Source organism: Manacus vitellinus, unplaced genomic scaffold (assembly GCF_001715985.3).
Source record: "Manacus vitellinus isolate BGI_N305 unplaced genomic scaffold, ASM171598v3 scaffold_13_pilon, whole genome shotgun sequence".
Classification (NCBI taxonomy): Eukaryota; Metazoa; Chordata; class Aves; order Passeriformes; family Pipridae; genus Manacus; species Manacus vitellinus.
Genome location: NW_021938999.1, coordinates 10,363,195 through 10,387,432, shown reverse-complemented (window position 1 = coordinate 10,387,432; position 24,238 = coordinate 10,363,195). Strand labels below are relative to the sequence as shown.

General features: G+C 41.9%; 1 protein-coding gene across 1 annotated transcript; it reads right to left on the bottom strand.

The window, feature by feature from the left end:
• Nucleotides 1–251: 251 nt before the first annotated feature.
• Nucleotides 252–14,403, bottom strand: SYPL1 (synaptophysin like 1). Its single transcript, XM_008921517.3, has 6 exons — nt 13,922–14,403; nt 5,589–5,658; nt 4,749–4,867; nt 3,392–3,596; nt 2,382–2,570; nt 252–1,512 (listed from the first exon to the last, which is right to left on the bottom strand). Exons 1-6 carry the CDS (start codon nt 13,996–13,998, stop codon nt 1,393–1,395), a joined length of 780 nt encoding a protein of 259 aa, XP_008919765.2. The 5' UTR covers nt 13,999–14,403; the 3' UTR covers nt 252–1,392.
• Nucleotides 14,404–24,238: the final 9,835 nt, after the last annotated feature.

Below are 24,238 nucleotides of genomic sequence, written 5' to 3'. Positions count from 1 at the left end.
GGATAATTGTAAGTAACAAAAGCCTCCACTTTGGGCTGACAGAAGTGTTGGGCAGCACCAGACAGCCACAGCCTGCAGGAGTGATAGATAGTCCTCTCTACAAAAAACCCAAGGCATCACTGTGAAAAATCACTTCTGTAGCACAGGTAACTCATTCAGCTGGCAAGGTCAGCAATAGCTAAAGCCATCTCCCAGAAGCTACAAAACCAAGACATTTGCATCACTTACAGCAGTAAGGACCCAAGACACAATTTTTCAGCAGTCATATAGCCTTTATTATAGCCTCTTTGGACTGTAAATTTACTATCAGAAAGTCAGTAGCTCTGACACGTGGAACAATTAGGATTTGTGTTTTATACACATTACTATGTCTATTTTCGTCACAAACAGTTTAAACAAATCAAAACAGCTTGTGAACAGCTTGTTTATTAGATTTACCATAACGTTCATTCTGGGCAATTCACACAGTCAGACACCTCAAGCAAGAAACCCACATGAGAAGACCTAAATATTATTTCCAATGGATGAGCTGAACAACATCAATGAAAAAATTATTCATATTCAGACATCTCCAGTTATGTTATTTCACACACAAACATTGTTCATGCACCTCGAAGGGAATACACAGAAGCTCAGGTAGCAGCAGTTACAATATATCAACTTTGATTTCTACAGTATTTATAAGAGTTTGGGGCCATATTTTATTTTTTCTCCCCAACTTTGCCTTCAGTGTTTAACTCCTCTATTCCACACATATATAAACCCTCATCTTATCTTATAGTTTCAGTATAAACTCATCCAAAAAATCTCCTTGCTCAGAGATCATCCCAAGCCCTTACATAGTAACAACATATTGAACACAGAAGTAATGTCCTTTCTGACAGGCCTGTCAGCAGGTTTGATACCATGATCTGAATGAAGTACCTGGAAACCTTCATGTCATGGCTGTAACACTGACAGAGCTACAAGGTCTACTCAGGTGATTTTTGCAAGGTATTAGTGATAGGAAGAAATCAAATTGCACTTTTGCATGCCCTGGTTTCATTTTTCAGATAAGGCTTGTTAGAACTCAACTCACCCATCTCTCCTATAAGGCCCCATCTCTCCCTTAAGAACCAGAAAGGGTCAGCATCCAGATAACCTCATCATTTTACTCTTCAAAAATTGTAATAAAGAGCTGCACAACTTCAAAAGGCATAATATATTGCAAGATAATTAAATGCTTCAATTGGAGTATGCGAGACCTTATGTCAAACCGCAGTACAAAACCAGAAGTTTTTATGAAGTATTTTTTATGAAGTATTATCAGTTATTACTGAAACAAATCCTAACGAATCCATGCTTTGGCAGTGAGGTGTAAAAGTGAAAGCATTTTAAAGTATCAACTTGTTTTTATACTTCTCTTTCAGTTGGACTTTCAGAAATTCTGTTCCATTGGTTGTGCAACTTGGTATCCTTGTATACAAGCCAAACATTTCCTCCCCATAAAGCTGCGTTAAGCAAGCCAAATACCTGTAGGATGAGGGGAAAAAAGTGAGGCTGAGTTTGTTGTGTTTAGTTGTTTTGCCTTTTTTAAAAAAACCAAACAATAGTATGCCTTGCAAACCATAAACAGCCACCATTTTTGACACCCTTTTGGCTTGGAAAAGACATTTTGACACTCTTTAGAGTATGACAAGCTATTTTAACAGACTTCTTTGGAGATCAGATAGTCGACTTTCTCTATCCTATAAAAGAATTAGACAAATTCTTTTCAGTCACTCAGCACCTCCGCATATGCACTCCCTGAGCATATGATTAATTATTATTGGGACAATGAATAACAGCCAGAGCTTTGAAAAGCAGAATTCACTAGGAAGATCATACAATAAGCCTAATTTGCTCTGCTCTGAAGCATTCTTTCTCTGAACATGAGCTTTATATCACTGTATTACAAGGAACCTTGATTTGATGTGTAACAATTCTCACAGTTGATTAAAAAGCTGGGTTTGGCACCAAAAGACAGCAGGAATCATAGCGTTTCTTCCTGACTTATATCAGTCAGCAAACCACTTGGGTGGCTCAGTAACATATTTTAAGGTGTTCTTGTCTACAGGCATAAATAATAGGGACTCAAATGTGTCTGAAAGTGCTGCATCTAACAGCTCCAGAAATAGATCCCACAAGTTGATTATCTTGTTCCCTCAAAGAAATAAGTTTTCTTCTAAAGAAAAGAATTTGCTTGATGTTTTACCACATTATTAATGGACCTGAATGACTAATAACACATAAAGCAATTCTAACACAAAGCAATACATGTAATCAGTAGAACAGGACTCTCAGGTGCCATTTGTTATTTTCCAACACATTTATTGTACCCATATGGTGAAAGGCATACATACCACAGACAAGTTCAGAATTCCCATGCTGGTCACAGAAACAAAATTACATGTTGTTCCTGGTGCTTTACAAGCTTCAATTCCTGGAATAATGTTGGCCTCCGTGGACATTTTGATGTCAGCAAGTGCCTTTGCCCAAACAAAAGTACTGACCATCCACAAAATGGCTATCAAGACACTGATAGCCAAGTCCTACACATGAGAAGTATTTGTTAGTAGGTTAAAAAACACAGGAATATACATAGGAGCAAGGCAGAGACAGTATCAATTATATCCAAATTATCATCTGCATCAGTGCTAATGATCACAAGCAAGTTTAGTCATTAACAATGTTGCAATTAACAGCACAATGCTGATGATCAGGTACAAAACCTTTGCATCTATCAAACATAAGCAATCTTATCCTTCATAAGAAATCTGTTTCTAAAAAATCAGATACCTAACATTTACATTATAAAAATTTAAGTCAAAGTTCAGTAAAAGTGGGGGTGACAGGTGAGAAGGGGCAGGTGATTTAGATCTGGCCTGAGGTCACTGGATCCATTTCTGAGCATGCTCTGAAATTTCTCATTCTAGGCTTCGATATTTAAGGTGACTAAAATTCACAAGGTAACTACTTCCCTCTGCTAATTGCATCTGCACAGCAGGTGCTCTACACAGGGAAAATTCTCAGAGATTAACAGTAGAGGTCCCACCTATGAAACAATTGTATATTCAAATACATGATACAAAAGAAAAAAAAGTTGTGGTGAAGACATTGTTCACCTGAGAAAGTGAAAATTCATTCCACTCTGCTTCAATAACTGCAGATGGTATGATGTCATAGAAGTCCAAGGGCTTTGGGCCCCCTTTTCTGCTGGAGTGCTCTAGCAACTAGTCCGAGATACCTGTGCTCACACGCCATGTAACTTTCAGAACTACTGAATATCCACGAGTTATTCTTGCATTAGCAGTATTCCTCATCTCTTTGTGGTTTGAAAGTCAAAACATTAAAATATCTTAGTATTACTTACAGTTAGTGGAAACTTGTTATTTTGCTGATACACATGGTTGTATCCAATATATACCACAAGGGCAACCATGCAGTAGAGGAACACCAACACCCCAAGTGTAACAAAGAACTGTGCAGAAGAGGAGAAGTTGCCCACAAGATGGACGTCAGTCCAAGTACCAGCACAGCCTTTTGGGTCTGGTGCACTAAATTCAACAGTATTCAACCTGAAAAGATTATATCCTTCATGTAGTTAGAGTTTGTTATACAGTAGAAACTTCATGCTGTCACGCTTCATAATAACAGTGCTTAAACATTCCGGTTGCAAAAGTTTACTTTATAAGATTATTTATATTTGTATAATGTAGCAGTTATGCAACAAATATTTGTCAAGCTATCTGAAGATTGTTCCCTATCCCACACTGAGATCTACAGTAGTAGCTTTAGGAGAAGGGTCATAATCTTATTGAGTTGAACTAAGAAACTCCAATTTGGAAGCAGACTTAACAACATTATTTTAGACTGGCAATTAAATAAGGGGATCAAGACTTAAAAGGCATAGTTGCATTACAGCTACAGGAAAATGCAAGCACAGAAGTTGAGTAAAACTCATGTGACTAGCAGTGACCACTCAGTAACCGGCACAAAGTCATTTCAGACCCCCACTCTTCCCTCCGAATGCTGTTACCAATGTTGGGCTTTGTGGCCAAATTCTATACTTTCATAGTGGTTTTTGCTGGGTGGCTTCTGAATCCATTTCAATACTTATGTTGATTGAAGACATATGAAACACTGACCCTGTGCTTGTTGCACTTGTACAGCTGCAAGGGCAAAGAGGAAGCTTCGTCCTCCTGCTCCAGAACAGGAGCTTGTCTCTACAAGAGCACTGCAGTGACACTGGAGTATTTAGTTTTTCTGTGCCCAACACCCTCAGAAAGCTAATGGTGGAATAAACTGAGAAGTATGTATTTTCCTTTCAGTCTTTGCAAAATTGTAGGATAATGGCAAGTCCAAAATAATCTTCAAAGCAGCTACAAATTGATGAAGAATTGGGCTGTTAAAATTAATTGTATTGTTTTGCCTACTAATTACTTTCTGTAGCATTCATGCACTGCTAGACTAAAGCTTAAGGTAGAGAGATACAAAGCAGTAACACAGCCTATTGCCATTTCTACCTGCTTCTTTCCATAAAGCACAAACAGCTACAGTGCTTTGAACAATTACAACTAAATATTTATGTATTGCTCCTACAGAGCAAGCCAGAAGTTTCACATCTTCATTTAGATATACACAATAAGTACATAATCATAAGGAGACAGATGGGGAAAAAAGAGAATAATAAATAATCACTGAGTGACCACCGCAGAGATAATGCTCACCTGAATGGATAAGCAAAAGCAGCTGTAACTGTTTTGTTTACCACACCTTTGCAGGAAACTAGAAGGGTAGTTTTACCTTGAAAGCCTCCACATGTGGCAAGAGCAAAAATGGCAAAGATCTATAGGAATTGATACACAGACACATTAGTGCACATCACTTAAACTCAAAAGAAAAACTCTGCATTCAGCTGAAACAGCTAAAGATGACAAGAAATAGGGACAAAGCTAGTAAAGGTCAAATATGAAGTGATATCAAGAAGAAAACTTTGAGTTTCTGTAACCCAAAACCATGAGCAACACTGCTAACCAAAGCCCATTTGAAAGCACTTTGTGTTTATTTTTAGTCATACAGAAAAAGTCTTTTGTCTGGGTTTTTGGTTTTGTTTCTTTTTAAATGCTAACAACCAGCACAGTATTTCTTGCAGTTGATCAGGGAAATACTTTTACAAGTCTCAGATACCCACAACTGTAAGGTAGAGTAACCAGAAGGTACATGCTCAGAGTATCACACATCAACTTAACTCTGTAAGTAGCTCTTATTTTCCCTTTGGTCACTGGCCAAACACTAAACCCCTGATCACCAGAACATGCAACACACAGCACTATAAGGTACTGTAACACACTTGTAATTAACACATTGAGTTTATGTATCTGCAGAAGTGTTTCCTTCACTGCCAACCAGAGGGCTTGGCTGACAAGCAGCCTCGTGTTGGACACTCACTACCAGCAACTGGGGATAGAGAGGTGGCAGCCCATTAGCTCACACCTCTTCAGCTCTACCCAGCTCAGGCACAGGAGCAAATCCAGGCCTGGGGAAGGAGAAGAAACAGCCCCACTCACCCACTCAAGGACCTTAACAAAGCCCAGAGCCTCCAGGAGCATGCTGAAGTCCACTCTCAAGCCAGCCATCCTGGGAGAGGCAAGCAGGAACCAAGACTAACACCTACCCACTATAGCAGCCTCAGCAGCACCTTTTTATAAGGGCACCCCATACCCCTGCCACACCCCCTCACCTGGCAATGGGGATGAGCCCACTCACAGATCCCTCAGCTGGAGCTCTTCAGCCTCAGACCTTTCTGTGGGCTGGGGAAGTGGTGCAGTGACTGTCACAAGGGGAAGCAGCACTGGCCATTTTGTGCAGTGAGTAAACAGTGACTTCTTCCCCATCCCCTTCCTCCACCACACACTTCGGACAATCATATGTGCCATACTTTGAGCTTGATGATTTGATGGCAAACAAGGCAGGGGCACTTGACAATTCATATGCTTGCCAAAATCTCACCAACTACTTTTTTAATTTGTGGTGTGATTTGATTGTGACTGCTTTGTTGCTGATGTGTTAATCACCAGTAAAAGTGAAGAGCTAGAACTCATGCTGAAGAAGGGCTGTGAGAGAGGCTGTCCTCTGCCCTCCTCCCTGGCCAGAGAGCCAAGGTGACCATGGGCACAGCACTCACTGCTGCAATTTCCTGGCTCTGCTTCAAGATCTTTTAGAAGCTTCTTCAGGGCTTACTGGGGGACTCCAGGGAACCTTCTGAGGAGCATCAGGGTGTCTGCTGATGCTCTAAGGAAGGGGTGGCTAAGGAAAGTTGTGGCTGCTCCTGGTAGAATCTACCTGATCTGACAGCTTATAGGAAGATCTGTGAGCAGACCCTGGCCAAAGGGTACTGGGAGGTTTCATCCCAGCTGAGCCCTGTTATTGCCACCAGGCAGCCTTGCAGCAGGTGCCAAGGAGATGCCAATGGAAGAGCTGGCTTGGAGTGCAGCTCCTGGGTGCAGTTAGTGGGTGCAGCAGCTGGTGCTGAAGGGGGCCAGCAGTCTCCATGGAGCAGCAGATGCATGCTCAGCTGTGGTGGTGATGTGCTGTGGGTCACGGGGATCAGCTCTCCCTGGTGCATCAGAGCCTTGGCTCAAACCAAACTGCTGAGGGCTAGTGCAGCTCTTCAGTCCCAGGGCTGACAAGCTGAGGAGTTTTGTGGACCTGTTACTGATAGGTAAGGAAAGACTGGTCAGGACTATGGAGACTGGGGTCAACTTCGACCGAGCTTGCTCTGTGATGGATGTTACTACTGTGAATAAGTCTTGGGAGGCCAGCCAAAGGTGGGAATACATGAGGAAGCTTCCCAGCTGGGGACTACATGTGAGAACAATAGCAAAGAGTCAGTGTTTCAGCTGGCCTGAGGCTGCACTTGCAAAACATTGGCAAGAACTCACACAGTTCAAGGAGGATTTTTGACCCTAGCTTTCTGTACAATGACCAAAAGAGGTGCTGACATCTGCCTCCTGCCATGGGATCCCGGAGGTAGTCCAAGCCAGAGCTGTGGAAAGGAGGCCTCTTTCCTTTCTTTCACTGCTTTTGTTATATACATGAATCTCACAAAAAATGCCCCATGATCCAGAGAAGCAGTGCTGAGGGTTCAAGCTACCTTGGTTAGCTTAGCTGCCTGGATAGCCCGTGCCTATAAGGAGTAAAACAGGAATACAAAAACAGGGACAGATGAAGACGAAATATCTCTTTGCTTATCTTCTCCACATCCTCCATGTTGAAGAAAATCTGTTCCATATATACGTGGCATATAAAATCTTAGTTCAGCCTAAATCAACCAAGCAACTCCCTGCCCTTTCATCCAATATACCTCTGTAATTTTTTTTTCTTCCTTCCCTCTTCCCCATATTCTACTTAAATCCTACAAGCAATGTATCTCCCTAAAAACACATATAGACCCTTGTTTGATTACTCTCCTTTCCCACTTGTCAGTTAGTTAAAACCATTTCATTATTTAAGGCATTCTTAAAAAATGCTCTTTTGGGTTTTTTATATGTTTTATATGTTTTTTCTCTCTCAAGTCTTTTCACATCTCCAGTATGGATGTACTCTGAACTATATACAGTGTTCTAGCTGTGGGCTTAGTAATTCAAAATTGGAAAAGACTGTTAATTTTTCACTCCATATAACTTATCTGTCTACTGAGGTTAAAAGTATTTTGGAACATTTTTTATAGTGGATTGCATTCCAAGGTGATATCAAACATTAAAATGTAAGTAGTCCTCCCTGAGAGTTAATGTCATAACCTGAAACAAATTCTGGATCAATCTCTGCAAGGGAGAGTTTAAGCAGGAAGACTGTATACTGTTTAGGAGCACCAAAAAAGCCTATTACAGAAAAAGAGAATTATTTTGATTGAAAAATCAGCTTGTCTTAAAGGAAAAGTGACAGAAGTATAAAAAATATAGAACAAATGTGAGAAAGGAGAAGCTGATAATAATATAAATTGCAGAAGAGTGATAAGAAGAAAAGTGATAAGAAAGCAAATGGATCAAGGGACCAGTATATGGTCTACAGGCTTGCAGACAACAGCTATGCATTTTTGAAACATAGGAAGACAAGAAGAGCTTATATCGAAGTGAACAGACAGAAATGATGGAATCACCTTAAAAAAAAAAAAAAAGAGAGAGTGAGAGAGAATAAGGCAGGAACAGCCAATATTGTATTCTGTATTTGGGAAAAAGCAGGACAGTATTAATATGCTAATCATGTAATAAATCCTTTCCACTCCACCATGTCTCAGGGGAGTGCTGAGTCACATCTGCTAAAGCTTCTCTATCAGTTGTCAATACCCAGCAACCCCAGCTTGGACAGGGCTGATAAAGGAGCTCTCTTAATAGGAACAATAATTGCCGGTCATCTATGAAACACTGGTTCAGATCCAGATGTCTGAATGCTAAGGCAATATAGGCCTATCCATTTATCTCAATTCCTGAGAAAAGAGATGGAGTGACTGATGCAGAACCCTCTTGGTAGAGAATCAAATTAGAACAATACAGTTAATGTCAAGCTACACAGTCGTTTGGAAGTCAGTTTTTGCTGATTAGCTGATGCTTAAGCTGATCAAAAGACTGGGTTGATAATAGTTGACACTGTAACATAATTCCAGGTTCTGGGAGCTTTTGGTGGATATTTGATGACTCTGAGAGGATATAAAACTGATGTAAACACTGATTTAATTAGAAAGTAGGTACCTGATTGCTCTTTAACTGAAAATCAATATTATTAGTGAAAAAAACACCCTGTTTCTCAATATACCAGGTCCCATCCTCTGGAAAATAAAAAAGGACAAAGGTGTTTATATTGCTGGTCTCATGGTGTCTGACAAGGCTGTGGAAGAGGCCTGTGGGATTCCTGGCTGCCCCAGAGACATGTCTGCAACAGAGACAGCAAAGTGATTGTGCCCCTGCATGAGGAGTGAGTGAGCTTCCCCTGGAGCACTGTGCAGGTCTCATTTACTAATGCTTGTGGAAGATTAATTCAAACTATCTGGATGATTAAGGGTCACAGAGACCTCATTTTCTAAGAGTGAAAGAACTTGGGTGGTTCAGCAAAATGAAGGGTAACTTCAGGTATTACTGCTGGCTTGGAGTTCAAAAGGGAGTAGACACAGAGAAGGCAGAGATTTGTGCTAAAAGGCAGATTTACCAAAGGGATCACTGCATGTAATCAAAGAATATAATTTATGTTGAACATAAAGTGTGAGTATGAGATTCTGGAAATATGTTCCAACAGAAGGCAAACACTGAAAAAAAATTGTTTTAGAAGGAGTTCAGAATATGTTGCTCGTGATAGCACAGGAAAAAAAACCGATGGCTCACGATGTTCTTAGCCCATCCAATCCCCTATGCAATCCAAACAAGGATTAATTCAGGGAAGTTCTGAACTCTGTGTTTATAGATAAAGCAAGAGTGGGTGATTAAGTTAATACTTATCTGGCAGGGGAGGCACCATTGCACAGGACTGCTCTGTCCACAATGCTGTCTATTTGGCAGGTCTGGAAACTTCAGGTGGAGAAAGTGCTTTTCTTCCTCCCAGATTAGATAAATCTTACATGCCACATAACTCTCTACAGGTAGTTTCTGGTGATGTAATGGGCTGCATTTGTTAGCTGTTTATCTGTGTTCTAGTATCTCAATAATTTTATTTGCTTGTGCACTCTGATGCTTTAAATCTTTCCTCTTTAGACCTGCGAACACATTTACTGTTCCATTTATTTCTCATTGGCTGCCTAATAAAAACACGAAGTTACATTGTTCCTTTTCCCTGACTTTTCTAGTACCCCTTTACCTTTTCTCCAAGACTTTGGAAATCACTGTTTAGTGTGTTTGATCTTTGCTAAAAGTCCTTGAGATATATTTCACTGCATGTGCCATTTGTCTCTCCAAGCAGGTTTTAAGTTCTGTAGTTAATACAAGTTAAATTTTCTGAGATATCGTATGAATTTTTTTAAAAGACCCAAATTCTAGGTATTTTACGCTGCCTTTATTTAATTTACTCACAGCAGCTTAGTTACTTCTGAACTATTATGGTGCTTATTAGTACCCTTTCTGCCTTGAAGTTTAATTTTCTACTATTGCATGTGTAAAAATTCTTGTTATTCTCCTTAATTCCTGGGGAAGCCACTGAAGGGCAGGTAATCATGTTCCCTACTGTCCACATTTCTGTGTGCATTTCCAAAGGGCAAGAGAGAAAGAAGCCCTTCTCAGTGAGGCAGTAGCTCCTCTGGAGGATGTTTCAGAGCAGAAGTTTCCTGTAGCTGCTCTTGCCTCCCAGGTAGTGTGATTTCCATAGGAGATCACAATTTACAGGCGAATCCTGTGGCTCAATTTTCATAGCTCATCACTCTGTAGGTGTTAACTAGGTACTATGGGACCTCCCCTTTACAGGATGCTGGGGTGTGCCTTGTTCTCTGAGTACACTTTGGAAAGTAATTGCAGAAGACAGAGTTTTGGAGGATAACAATTAACTCTAAAAGACAAAGAATATGATGCATTCAGTTGGAAAAAAATTTGTAAATTGCACTGCGGAGTTATGAATCTTCAGGCAGAATTGATTCAGCTGCTTATTGAAAGGGTTTGTCTGGGCATGCTGGGTGGCTGCAGGACTGTGCAGAGTCCTGTTCTACCATCTAGTGGCGTATTGGGACAGTGCACAAGGTAGAAATTGCCCATTTTCACCATGAGGTTATCATTAATTTAATAAATTATTATTAATTTGTGTTTGTAATTTCTGAAACCCAACAGAATTTCTTAGATGAAGTGAAGCCATTAAGAATGGCTGATTTGAAGTGGAAAATAGGTGGAAAGGGGCTAGAAGATATTCTCTGCTGCAGTCAGAGCACTTAAGGTTGATGTGGGTTGCCAGTAGCATCTCTGAATATACACTAGTCTCACTGTGCTTAGTACTGCATGCGATCTGTACCTTACAGCAAAGCACACCTCTGTAGTGCTATTATTAATTTACTTTTTGATGAATCTAGAAATCAGAAAAGCCCTTCCCTTTTCCCTCTCTTCATTTTTTTTGACAGTAATCTCTGAGAATTAATCTAGTAAATTCAGTTTTGACCTTATCATGCTACTTCAGGCAATATCTGTCCATCACACTTCAGCCAACTGCTGGGTTTTCTGGTGTTTTACGTGCTGCTTGGTTGGCACTGACAATTAAATAAACATACTCCATCCATGGCTCCGCTGTTCTCTGCAGGAGGTTATACTGTCACATGTTTGAACTGATCAGAATGAAAAATAAACCTGTAAGTAGAATTTTTTGTGCCAAATGGATGCGAAAAAAGCTTGTGCTGGCACAAAGCAAGAGGTGGTTTGAGGCAACATCTCAGGAGTGTTGAGAATTTTGCTCCCAGCAGAAAATGCAGGGTAGGACAAAATCCCTTGCGAGTTCCCAAATGTGCCAAATCGGGCTCCTGAACTGGACTCAAGGTCAGCTCAGGGCCTGTTGTAGAATACTGACTCTCAAGATTAAAGAAGTTTTAAAATGTGTCCATTTATTTGTTGGATGATTAAAACGCAGCATCCACTCTACATGCTGCTATAAAATTGTTTGTGTTTTTAACCAAATCTCATTAGAAGTTTATGTATAATTAATTATACAATTGAGCTGAATGCATTACTTTTTTTTTCCTTCTTTGTTTTTCTTGAAGGTTCCAGATTTCCCAACTGTTGACAAAGGATGTGTTAATGACATCATTATGAAGTTCTGTTGTTTACTATTTTCTTCAACAAGTAGTAATTTTATTGACTTTGGCAGAGAGATTGGTGTTTTGCATGATTTCAATAGATTTTGTGACACAGAGGCATAATATAAACCAAGATGTTCCAGAATAAACAGGACTATTACTACCAGATGGAAATAGTCATGAAGCATTATTGGACTTGAAAAAACAAAAACATTTTAGGAAAAACATTTTAGGAGTCAGCTTAATCATTCTGAAAACAATATCTAAGTCTAAAGTACTGCTTTTGGAGAAAACAACGGAAGGGTATAAATAGTAATTATTTCAGATCTTGCTACTTTATTGTCTATGCATATATTTTGAATATGTGAGACTTTAAAAGACTTGCCAACACACTTGAGTTAGTGTTGTAATTTGAATCTGAAATGAGATATTTCTGATTATAACACAAATCAAGGCAGCTAAAACTCAGAAGATATTCTGGCAGCAAACTTATTGAACTTAGAGACAAGAAATGTTGGCTGACCTTATTTGTAGAGGTGGTCAAATGATTAATTGTGATTTTCAGATGAATTCTAAATTTATTCTGGTAACAATAGCTTATGCAGTCAGTGGATAATGAGCCCTGGCAAATAACAGGTTTATAACTCAAATCTGGGTTGTGGACATCAGGCCGCAAAATAAAAATTAATCTATTCAACAGTACAAATATTTCTCATCCTAAATGGTGAGGAAGGAAGTCTGTGTACTTGGGTGGAATAACTGTACGCGAATACAGATGGTCAAGCAGGTAATATTTGTCTGCCAAACAAGACACAATAGATATTCTTAGAGAATCTGTTAAGAATTTGAAAACAAATAAATGCACTGGGTAGGTGATATATTTTAGATCAAAAATTGCTAAAATACATACAGATTAAATGTAGTGAAAATAGCAAGGAAAGTGAAATCTCAAACGGAGGGCACAAGCAAATTAAAGTGTTGCTATGTATTTAATTCAGTTATTATCTGACAGGATTAAATTCTTTAGAAAACAAAACACAAACTAAACAGGTCTCAAGCAGCCTACATAAATAAAAAAGCCTTTCTTAATGTCATTAAATGCAAATGCTACTCAGTTAAAAAAAAAAAAATCATAAATCCTTAGTCCAAAAATTCATAGTCTCCCAATTGCAAGGGTGAGCTCTCTTTTTGGTGCAAGTCAAGGGTTCATCTTCACATAGAAAAAGCAAACTGTACTGTTGGCACTGTAATGGCTACATGTGTAACATCTTTCCTCAGGACTGCTTCAGCACTTGACACTTAGCAGAAACAGAGTAGGTGCACAGTGACCCCCCTGGCTTTTTCTTGTTGCTTCTAATCAGGGAAAAAACTGGAGCACTACTAATACCTTCCAGACACACTGTGGGCTTCAACAGGAGCATGACTTTCGGCAGGGAAACTGAGCAAATGAGGATACCATTTGAGAAAAAAGATATTGTAATGTTGGCAAATTATCCTAGGAAAACAATACCACAGGGAAACCAGAAGAAAAAAATCTCCTGTAAGCAACCTGGCACGTCCAGACTTTCAAGTACTTGAACTGTAAAAAGCTGGCCCTCACAGAATGATTTTTAGAAATCAGGTAGAAGATTTTCTTTAAGACTTTTTTCAGGTTAATTTTTAAAAAAAATTCTTAACTTTCCAGACCTTATCAATGTGTTGAGTGGCAATATGGACACAGTGTAAAATATAATATAAAATGCTGCAGAAAACCTTCGTTTCCTCAGCTTCAGCAAATGAAATGTGTCCGGGGACCTTCCTGGACTCCAAGTCAGCTGACATGGGGCTATCTGACTTTCTGCTCAAAAAGCCTCAGCCTCCAAACCCTGGCTGCTGTATGACCTGGTTGTAACCATCTCTGGACTACCATCACTCCTGAACTGTGCCTGGGAATTATTTGGGAGCATGTCCATGTGTCCAATTCCTACCCTGGAGTGCTTCATCAGTTTGCTGACTGACAGTGCTCCAGGGCAGTGGCTCTCCTTGCCACTCCTGAATTTTTCTCGTATTGAAGCAGCATTTTTGTGGGAGGGCTGGAACACCCGTAGAGAGAGAAGTTGCCTGGGATTTCCTTCTCATTCCCTCTTGAAGAGACTCTCATCGCTCTCTCACCTCTCCAGGCACTCAGCTGCTGGTGTCAGTGCTTGCAAGCCTGGTTTCTTCCTTCCACCATCTCCTCCTTCCTTCATACCGCCTCCATTTTTCACAGGTCTCTCTCATGTTAATCAATCCTAGGGGGAATTTTTCCAGCCTCCTGTGATGGGAGATAGAAGGCAGCAGGAGACTGGCAAGAAGCCAGGCAGGCAGGGGAATAATAATAATGCTGCCTTTTATGCTCCAAATCCATTTTACTGTAAGCATCCTGCTGTACAAGCCGTTTCATGAGCCATTCATCATATTCACAAATAAGCCCTTTACTTAGAGAAAATTTCGAAGAACAGAAAGCTCAGAAGGAAATGCTATGCTGCCTGATTGTGTAGTCACTCTGGTTTTCCTCACGTGTCCCGATGCCACCGTCATTGCCGTAAGTCCTTCAGCAAATCCCCGCAGGTCAGTAGCACACGGCTGGTGGGTCGCGCCTCACCTGGGCAGAGCCCGCACAGCCCCGGCTCTGCCGCGCCCTGAGAGGCACCCGCTGTGCCGCCGCCTCCCCACCACGGGCTGCTGTGCCCCCGCCTGTGGGAACGGCTGATTTAAAGCACCCAAACCCAGGAGTCGGTTCTAGGAGTTAACACAGCTCGTGTTTCAGCGCTGGAAATGCTATGTTTTGACTGGCTTCCTGGGGATTTTTCCAGTGGCTGGTTTAATCAGTCCTGCTGGTAGTCTGTCAGCCCCAGGCAGCGTTTCGGTACATAAAGCTGCAACAACCTCTGAGGGGCACAGGCAGCAAGCTGCGAGGCTGTCCCAGCTTGGCTGGTTCTGTAAAGGCATAAATCCACCTGCATTTCCTCCCTTCATCCCTTCTGCACTGAGCATGCACCAAATTCTTGGCTATACGTAGTGCCTAAAAATTCTAGCTTCCCTGTGCTAGGGGTTTGGGGTTTTTTGGAGCTCCCTCCAACAGGTATATATAGGCTTGGCACATAACACATGCATACATAATCTACATTAAACTATGAATTACAAGCATCTGATTAAAAGGCATATTGTTAATGGAAGGCAGAATTTAGGCCCTAAGTGTTTTGACAAAACCTTCTGTAAGATGGAGCTTTATTCAATTTTTTCATTAAGTTGCTATAAATCAAGAATAACTCCCTGAAAGTCATATTCCAAAAATAGATGCCATTGAGCATGTCCTGTGGAAATAAATAGTTTTAATGGAAGTATCTGGCTTCAGTGTAAAAGCATGAAGACAGAAATCAACTCAAATGAGAGCAGTTGTATACAGAGGTGTGTGTTCACGTGGGAATATTCCACTCTTCTCTGTACATGTAAAATGAGGTTCTCACCTGGACAGATAGTACCAAAACTGGATATAAATAAGAAGTTTTACAATGAAGGTGGTGAAACAGTGGAACAGGTTGCCCACTGTTCAAGGTCAGGTTGGATGGGCTTTGAGCAACCTGGTCTAGTGAAAGATGTCCCTGCCCACGGCTGGGAGCTTTGACCAGATGATTTTTAGTGGTTTCCTCCAACCAAAACCGTTCTTTGATCCTGTGAAAAATTATGATCCCTCTAAGTTCCACAGATTCATTCTTTCCCAGCAGCTTTTCTCTGGATGAGAAATTATGACAGTAATGAGATTCATCAAGTTGTAAAAAATATCTCCTTCTTTTCCACAATGCCACGGGCAAATGGAATCCCTCACCAAATCCTGTGTGTCACAACTCATTTGAGGCTGGGACAAGAACTTACATAATTTTCAGTATCTTTCTCCTAGTTTTGGGCACTGCCAGAGAGTATGGATATACAGGTACAGTATAAATTTAAAATTCCCCACACCGCACCGGTGACACTCTTCTTTACATACTCACAGTAGACTAATTACTCAGTAGCTTTCTTTTCAGCCTCATTTTTCAAATGCCTATTGCCAAGTGAGAAGGGTTTAATGGCTTGGCACAAGATTCAAGGGGTGCTGGAGATGTCCCTGCTGAACTGCGATTGAATGTCAACAAGCCATTAGCCGAGATCGTTTATTCCGTGCTGAACACTTTACTTCCACTTAACCTGTTCCATTACAAATAAACGCCGGCTTCTGACGGCAGACGGACAGTCCTCGCTCAAGACCCGCTCTGACGTGCAGCTCGGCAGCTCCCGGGATGGATCTTCGGGCAATGCCTGGCTCATCCCCAGCCCTCCTGGCTGGGAAGGCGGCCGTGGGCTGACACGTGTCCGGGGCCAGCCGGCAGCGCCGCCCGGATGGCTCAGACACGGCAGCGTCCTTTCACACTCAAAAGACCCTGGCGTGCCTCCGTCCAAAGGGCTCTGCATATTTGGCAGTCGGCCTGCTTGTGATTTTCCAGTGGTACGTGTTCAGCAACGTCTGCCGTCAGCTTTGGCAGATGCAAGGAAAACGTTTTGTAGACCTGGAAAATTCCCAGTGCTCACACTCCGTCTGACTGGTTAACAGCATCCTCCTCCAATGGCAGCTCTGGACTGAGAGGTATCAAAGAGCTTAGGGCCTTAGAAAGGAAGGAAGAAGGGCAGGGAGAGAAGAAAAAAAAAAAGCAAAGAGCAATTTTTTCACTCTTCAAGAATTTCATTATATTATTTCTTATTCCAAGTATTCAAAATTTAACAGTTGGTCCTCAAAACTGTGCTGTTTTTAAGCCATGCAGTTAAATTAAAAATCAGTCTCTTGGTGTAGCTGAGATTCCTTTTATTAGTCCTCTGATCTTTTGCCTTTTGGAGGTGACATTTGCCAGCTTTTCTCTGCAGTCTCAATGACTAGAAGCATACTCTTCATTGTCATGAAAGCTGAGATCCTCACATAATCATATGACTCCAGAAGCTGGGGATAGAAGTACATCGTGTTCCATGGGACCTGCCGTCAGAATGCTGGCAACACCGCAAAATTTCCCCGGAGAGCTCATCCTGCCACGCTTAATATAATGTACAAAGATAATGTACAAAGTCTCAGATGAGCTGAAGGAGCAATCTAAAGGGCACATTCAGCCCTTTGCAAATAACCAGCACTAGCCTACAGATCATGCACCTCTCAAATAGGACCTGTCCATCAAGGTAATGCTGACATTCATGTTGACCTCAGGACGGATTGAATTTCCCTCAAGGTGCATTCAGAAAAGCCACCAGCTCTAGTGGTGACTGTAAAAGTGAATGGTAGCAAAATCTCAGACCTAGAAAAGGATTTGGGGTTCAGCTTTTCCTTTTTTTTTTTTTTTCTTCTTATAGATGGCTTATTCCCCCCCAATCTCTCTGGTGTTGTCCAAAAATTGTGTCTAATTTAGAAAGCATCTTTTGGATTAAGGTAATAGTACGATATATACAGAGAAGGAAAAAAGTATGAAATATTTTGATTAATATGTGACATATATGAATAAAATATACACGTTCAGAGATAAGATTTCATTTTCACATATTTTCAGTTAAAATGCTCTGATTTTTTCACTTTGAAAGCATGTTTTATTGTAAAATTTACCTTATTTAATGATGAGAATAAATTCAAACCTGATCAGACACAAAATATGTCATTATGGGTATGACAGAGTCTTTCAACCGCATGTGATTAAAATGTGGTTTATTTCAACTGCCATATTAAGAAAATCAGTCCTTGGCCTGGGACTTGTCTCAGACGCTCTGACAATGCAGAAAATTGTCCAGGAACCTGTGGGGAGCCAGGGCTGGAGGTAGCAGAACCCCCGAAGTGCCCCCTGATGCTGCAAAGGCATTAATGACTTTGTCACTGCAAGAGCTGCTTTGGGGAGAGGAGGTCACATTGCACCCAGCTGCTGCCTCCTGCTCCAGCTGGTGCAAGAGCACTTCGGTGTGAGCCAGAGATTGTGCAAAAGCTTGTGAGGGAGCAGGGAGTGCCTGTGAATTTTGTAATCAGCTGGCAGTGCATTTTCTGTATTTCTGTATGAGAGTGGAAAACCCAAATGCACTTGCTGATAGCCCTCTCACGGACATTAGAGGCACTGCACCCAAGCAGAATCTGCTCCTTTTAGGATGCAGGTTAACTCTTTTGTCTTATTATAAGAATTATTACTGAGGAAAGGAGAGGAAATAAGAGGGATCGATGTCTTATTTTTTTTTCTCCATAATTTACATAGCCAGATAGAAAGTTTCATTATCTTCTGGATTCTGGAGCAAGTTTGGACTGAAGGTTGTGCTGAGGTGTCATGGTTTAACCTCAGGCAGCAATTAAACCCCATGTGGCCACTTGCTCACCACCCCCTCTGTACTCCCACTGGGATGTGGAAGAGAATCTGAAAAACATAAAACCTGTGAATTAAGAATAGTTTAATAATTGAAATAGAGTAAAATATAATAAAAACAATAATAATAAAAACAACTATAGTGGAAAAGAGAGGGAGATTGAAAGGAATAAAATCCAAGAGGAAAAACAATGATGCCCAATACAATTGCTCACCACCCACTGACTGATATCCAGTCAGTCCCTGAACAATGATTGGCCCTTCCTGGACAACTCTCCCTGCTTTATATACTGGGCATGAAGTTCTATGGTATGGAATATCCCTTTGGCCAGTTCTGGTCAACTGTCCTGGTCACGTTCCCTCTTGACTTCTTGGCTCCCTGGCAGAGCATGAGACACCGAAAAGTCCTTGACTTAGGGGTCATCACTGCTGAGCAACAACTAGAACATTAGTGTGTTATCAACATTATTTTCATACTAAATCCAAAACACAGCACTGTAGCAGCTACTAAGAAAAAAAAATTTACTCTATTGCAGCCAAAACCAGGACACAAGGAATGGATTTCTTGTCCTGATTTAGGTTGACAGCTCTGGGAGGAAGGGGTATATGCTGCAAGAATAGTTCTTGGCTACTCCAGAAGTCTAGAAAGCTCTGTCTTGGTAGCACGTTTCTAGGAAAGGCATTTGGCACAAGTACTGGCCAGGTATTTTGTGGCACGTTTTGCCCCGATGATGTTTTCCCAGTGTCTTTCCAATGGCAGGGGAGGGGGTAGAGTGCCCCAGCACAGGGTGGGGTGACACACCTGGTTGTGGTTAGCACAAAAATAAAATGCTGAGTTATGGAACATGCTCAGACAGGAAATCACTTATTTCCTTGCGCAGCTGCTATGACAGCAATGTTGATGTTGGATCTTCCCTAGTTGAAAGGAAAAATAGGACTTGATTTCAGTACAAACGAGTTGTTGCCTCACTCTGGAAGTTGGTTTTCTCCAGCCCATGTGAACAGAGTATCAGCCAGACAAGCTGCCAGAGATGGACAGTTATACATTTATCTTCCTTCATCTACAAGATGCACGGCCCTGAGTAAGGAAAAAATAGTGATTTAATTCTGCTTGGTTGTACCCAGTAAGAAACAAGGAAGGATTTTCCAATAGCACTAGAGGTAGTTTCATTTCTATTGCCCTCGAGACAGAGGTTTATATAGTCCTGTCACTTGAGGGCAGCTGCTTGCACTCTTAACTCCTATGTTGTCTCTGGGGAAGTGGCTAATAGTCTTCAGTGACCAAAAAATCTCCTCTGGTCATTTCATATGGGAAAACTTAGGATTTCCTGACACTGGAATTGTAATCTTCATTGCAGTCATGATTCCTCTGAGAAAGACACTACGTGCTCTGCTCAGCCCACTGGCAAAAAGGGCAAACCTCATCTTGGCAGATAAGTGTTTTGTTTGTTTCTTTTTTTTCCCTCGCAATTTGCTCTCCCCGTGTCGCCAAGAAAAGACAAAAAGAGCTATTGTTATATCAGCCCTGTCCCCAGCACCGCAGGCGTTTTTTAACTTCAGAACAAAGCGGGAGCAGGGAGTATTTGAGAAGTTGTGTGGCAGCAATTGCCTGTAGAGGAAAATCGATGCTCCCCATCAAACCAGCTCAATATCCTCGTGTGCAAACCCAGTGTTCTGTTTCTGGATGCTACATTTTGCTCTAGCAACATTTCCAGTTGTCATTATCAAACTGAGGTCTATGTTTTATCAGCAAATGCTTCAACTTGGTTTATATATTAACAGCCTCAAGTTAATTCACCTTCTTTAAAATGTGTGGAAAAGGCAACCTACATCAAAAAGTTAGGAAATTCCTGTGAAATGGCATATGAGAAACTGAGAAATGAGGTACAGACGGCACTAATGTGACTTGATGGGGACCTATGTCTGATTTATAGCAATTTACAAGAGACCAGAGTCAGGCACAGCCACCCTGGCGGGTTTCAGGCCCAGAAGGACAAAGCCTCAGGGCTGAGATGATGCCAGCTGTAGCTGCCACGTGCCTTGGACTCACACTCTCTGGGTTTGTTTGGCAGCTGCTTTGCAGTTCCCTGCCTTGCTCATGGAAGCAAAGGATGAAGGAGAGCAGCATCCAAACTCCTTCATATTTTCCTATTTTTGTTTAAAAAGTAGGCTTTTCCTTGAAAAAAAATCCTATTTTTTCCTGTTTGTCTACATGGTATCTCCTTCTCCTTTGTTTGAATCCCACCCAGCCATACCTACCCTCCTATGTTAAGCCCATACATGCCACAGTGTCCTCCTTGGATTTATGGGCAGTGACCAACCTGTGCTGGCTTACTTTCCGGGAATACTTGTCCTGGTAGCTCCTGTCAGCACTGGGAACTTTATGAATTCCCCCTGGGTGACTGAGCCCAACATAAGCGTGCATCCTGCCACTCAGGATAGCCATGGAAAATTTACCTGTATCCCCTTACAGATACGGGAGGTCGGAGCAACCTGGGTTGATGGACATGGGGCTCCTGGAGCAGAGGCACATCCACACATTTCTCACTAGTGACTAGCAAATTCAGATTAGCTTCAGCAGTAGGAAGTTGGCCAGCAAGACTGAGCTGCATATCAACCTTCCCCTGCCTGAATTCACTCCTCTGGGGCTTTAAAGTCCATCTACTCTCATTAAAAAGAATTGCAAGCAGTGAGAGATCAACAGTCACACTGCAGCAGTGACAAATGACATGGTGACATGCTCGACACAAGGACTGTCTTGTGCACTTGCTGTGCAGTCATTTGTGCTGCCACATGCCCTGCAGGGAACCCCATGGTGAGGATGGTGATGGCAGTGTGCTTGCCAAACACAGAGGAAGGGAGACACCAGCACAGCACAGGAGTGAGGAAGCAGCCAAGAAACTTGCTTGGACAATAATGGAGTGTGAGGGAAGTGCTCACAGAATGAGGTGGCCCTTCACATAACTGAGACTGGTGCTGAAAATGCTGATATTTATTGATATTGGCTTCTCCCACAGTTCACAATTCCATCACATTGTGCCAAGTTTGATCAGCAACCTCACTCCAACACACTGCTCAACCCAGCTGTGAAGGCATTCGGTTGTCACCCTCATGTCAAAATACTGGTATGTACTGTTGTGCACGTGGGACACTCCAGCAGGTCCCAACCTCCAGGAATCAATGCCAGCCTGAGAGCGAGCCCACTGCTGAGCATGATGGCTTTGCATCTTTGAAGAGATGCAGAACAGACATATTTGTCTGTCTGTCCACAATGGTGGGGAATCCTCATATTTTGTTGTCCTTTGAGGAGAGTCTTTCACTTCAGGAGATGTCAGCTCTGTCCCTTGGCAAGATGCAGTTCTAGATCCTAACTAGAGGGTCCCTATGTGCGTTTCTACCTGATTTATTTTATGATTAGTAGAAGTTACAAAGCATTTCCCTCTAGAAGACCTCATAGACCTTTTGAGATCAAATGGCCTAGAAAACAAATGGGCAGGGAAAGGGCACAGACCCTACCCTGTCAGCATAATCCTTAAGAGACAAAGCTAGGTGTGATACATCAAGCCACAGGGCTGCAGCTGAGCACCCTCTGCAAGCCCAGCACTGGTTTCCAGTCTCTGAAATCTAAAGCAGCTCAGCCCCAAAGCAACTAGGCTAGGGCTGGATTCAAGGCAGCATTTTTATACTAGTTTGATTGTCAAAATAAATATTCTAAATAAATAGTCAAAATAAAGATAGTCCTCAAGAGAAACCAGTTCCATCTGACAACAGAGGAGTTCAGAAAGCTGGACAGGGATAACTATCTAATGGATTCCCACAGTTCAGTTGCTGAAATGAACTTTCTTATCATGTTTTCATAGAAACGAAAACCGAGTAAAACAAAATACAGTTTCAAAACTATCAGTATTTGAACTGGGGCTATAGCATGGCCTGGATGTAAACTGCTCTGGACACTGCAGGAGCCAGATGATGCTTACAGAGCTGTGGTCAGGCTCATCTCCCAGGGTGAGGGGAGAACATGCCCCAAGCTGGGGTGCCTATTGTTCAGGTTTCAGCCCTCTCACTGGCTGCCTTGGGAGGTTTGTGGCTCCTAGAGGATGAGGATAAGCCTTCAGCATGCCCAGTAAGTCCAGCTCAATCCTGCCCCTGTGACTCCCACGGACAGTGGCAGCAACAGCAGGGAGACGAGATTCCTCATTGCCAACAAAATCCCAGGTGATTAGGGAAGCTGCTGCATTACCCCAGGTCTTGGTGGGAGAACACATCCCTCTTTGCCTACCGTGGGGGACATCGGATACCTAGCCACACCTCAAGCCCTGGGTGCAGGTATGGGCACTCACCTGGTCTGGCTGTTTGAGCACTGTGGTGCTGGATGTCCCTCTGATACAGCCTCTGGGAGTGGAGCCAGCACAGCTGTACCAGGGACTTTGGAATCCATCAGTGAGCACCCACCAGTGGCATTGCCCAGAAGGAGGAGCACACTGGGCTATGATGTGAGCTCAGAGCATAGATAAACTAATTACCAGGTAAAATGCCTGCTAGAAGAGAATTAGGAATGATTGATTAATTAAATGTTTATTAAAGGCATTCCTGGTTGATGCTCTTTGGGCTTGGACTGGATTTGCTCCAAAAGCTCCAGGTATTTATATTCTTTATAGCAGTGAATTTTTATGATGCTTGAATTAACCTGTTTCAGATGTAAAAATGCCTTCAGACTTCTGTCTCTCTCAATTATATTTATTAGAACTGTTTAATCATAATACTTTTGATTCTTGGCTATTATTAATAACACATAGCTCTGTGAACTTAAAAACCCCACAATGTCAGTCTATTCCTGGCTATTCAGGAAAATGTTAGGCTTAGCATGAAGGAGAAGAACAGACATTGATTCCAGATGAAGGAGCCTCACTCCAAGCTGCCAGGCAAAGCAGTTTGGAGATGATCAACCAAGAGAAAGAATGGTTTGCCTTTTTGGGTTTCAAACAAATACATCTCTTGTGCCAGCTGGGGACCAGAGCAAGGGCAGGTTTGCACTGATTATGCACTGTTTGGTATTAAAATGTTGTTTTAGCCCTGGGAGGATAAAAGTCAACAGCAGCAGCCCTCAGGAGGACTCACAGCAGGATGCATTATCAAGCAAGGAGGAGGAAAAACAGGCCACTTGGTGTCTTCTGTAACAACCACAAACCAGCACATTAATTTGGTACTTAGGAAGTTGAATGAGAATGGCACAGTTGCACACAACCTACTTGGTTGCAACCCCAGTGGATTATGAAACATTCTGTGCAAATAAAAGTATTATTGTTGCCTTTTTGGCCCTAAGCCACAATAAAAGATGTCTATGATGAGCCATAGTTGGGTGCCTTTTGGTGTCCCAGGGGGCAGGGTCAGGGACAGCATCACTCCACCCAGAAAGGAAATGCATTAGCACCTTGACAGTGCAGGCTTTGGAGAGGTACTGTAGGATAAAATCTTCCTTTTTGTTTTGACCTTAAAACCTCTGCTTTTCCCCAAATTAGAATGAATGTAACTGTTTTTTTGTGCTTTCTCTGGTGCAAAAAGCAGGGGCAAAAAAACCAACCAACAAACCTGGGAAAAAAACTCAGTTCACACACCCATTTTTAATTATTTCCTTTGGCTTTCCACACCCGCCAGTTATTCCCAATATGTTTCCTGGACAATAATACCTTCAACAGAGGTCAGGATCTTGACTAGATCTTTATCTTGCTCTAAATATGTCTTACAGTAGTTCCAGCCCAGAATACTACTTCTTTTTTTTTTTCTTATTTTTTTGGTAAAAAGCAACGCCAAAACAGCAATAAGCCTTCTAGGGTTAGTTAGTGTTGGTTAGCAAGACCAACATGTGCCTTTAGTTAAATGTTTGTTTTTCTTTTCATTAGAGGTCTTGCACTGCCTTTGGTGAAGAGGGAGAGAGTCAGAAATGTTGTCAGAAACCTGTTGCTTTGAAAATGTGCTGTTCTGAATACTGAAACCAAACCCACCAAATAGGGGCAGATGAGTAAAAAAAGCATAAACAAGGACAGCCCAACATTGTCCCAGCCCACCCCATGCCTTGTGCAGGCTCAGGGAACCA

Bases quoted from the DNA above. Each gene is read 5' to 3' on its own strand.
- SYPL1 (XM_008921517.3), bottom strand. From the start codon at position 13,998: ATGAAGGAAGGAGGAGATGGTGGAAGGAAGAAACCAGGCTTGCAAGCA. The intron at 2,571-3,391 runs GTAAGTAATACT...TCTCATGTGTAG, and splicing joins ATAACAAGTTTCCACTAACT to GACTTGGCTATCAGTGTCTT. The intron at 1,513-2,381 runs GTATGTATGCCT...CTCATCCTACAG, and splicing joins GAATTCTGAACTTGTCTGTG to GTATTTGGCTTGCTTAACGC.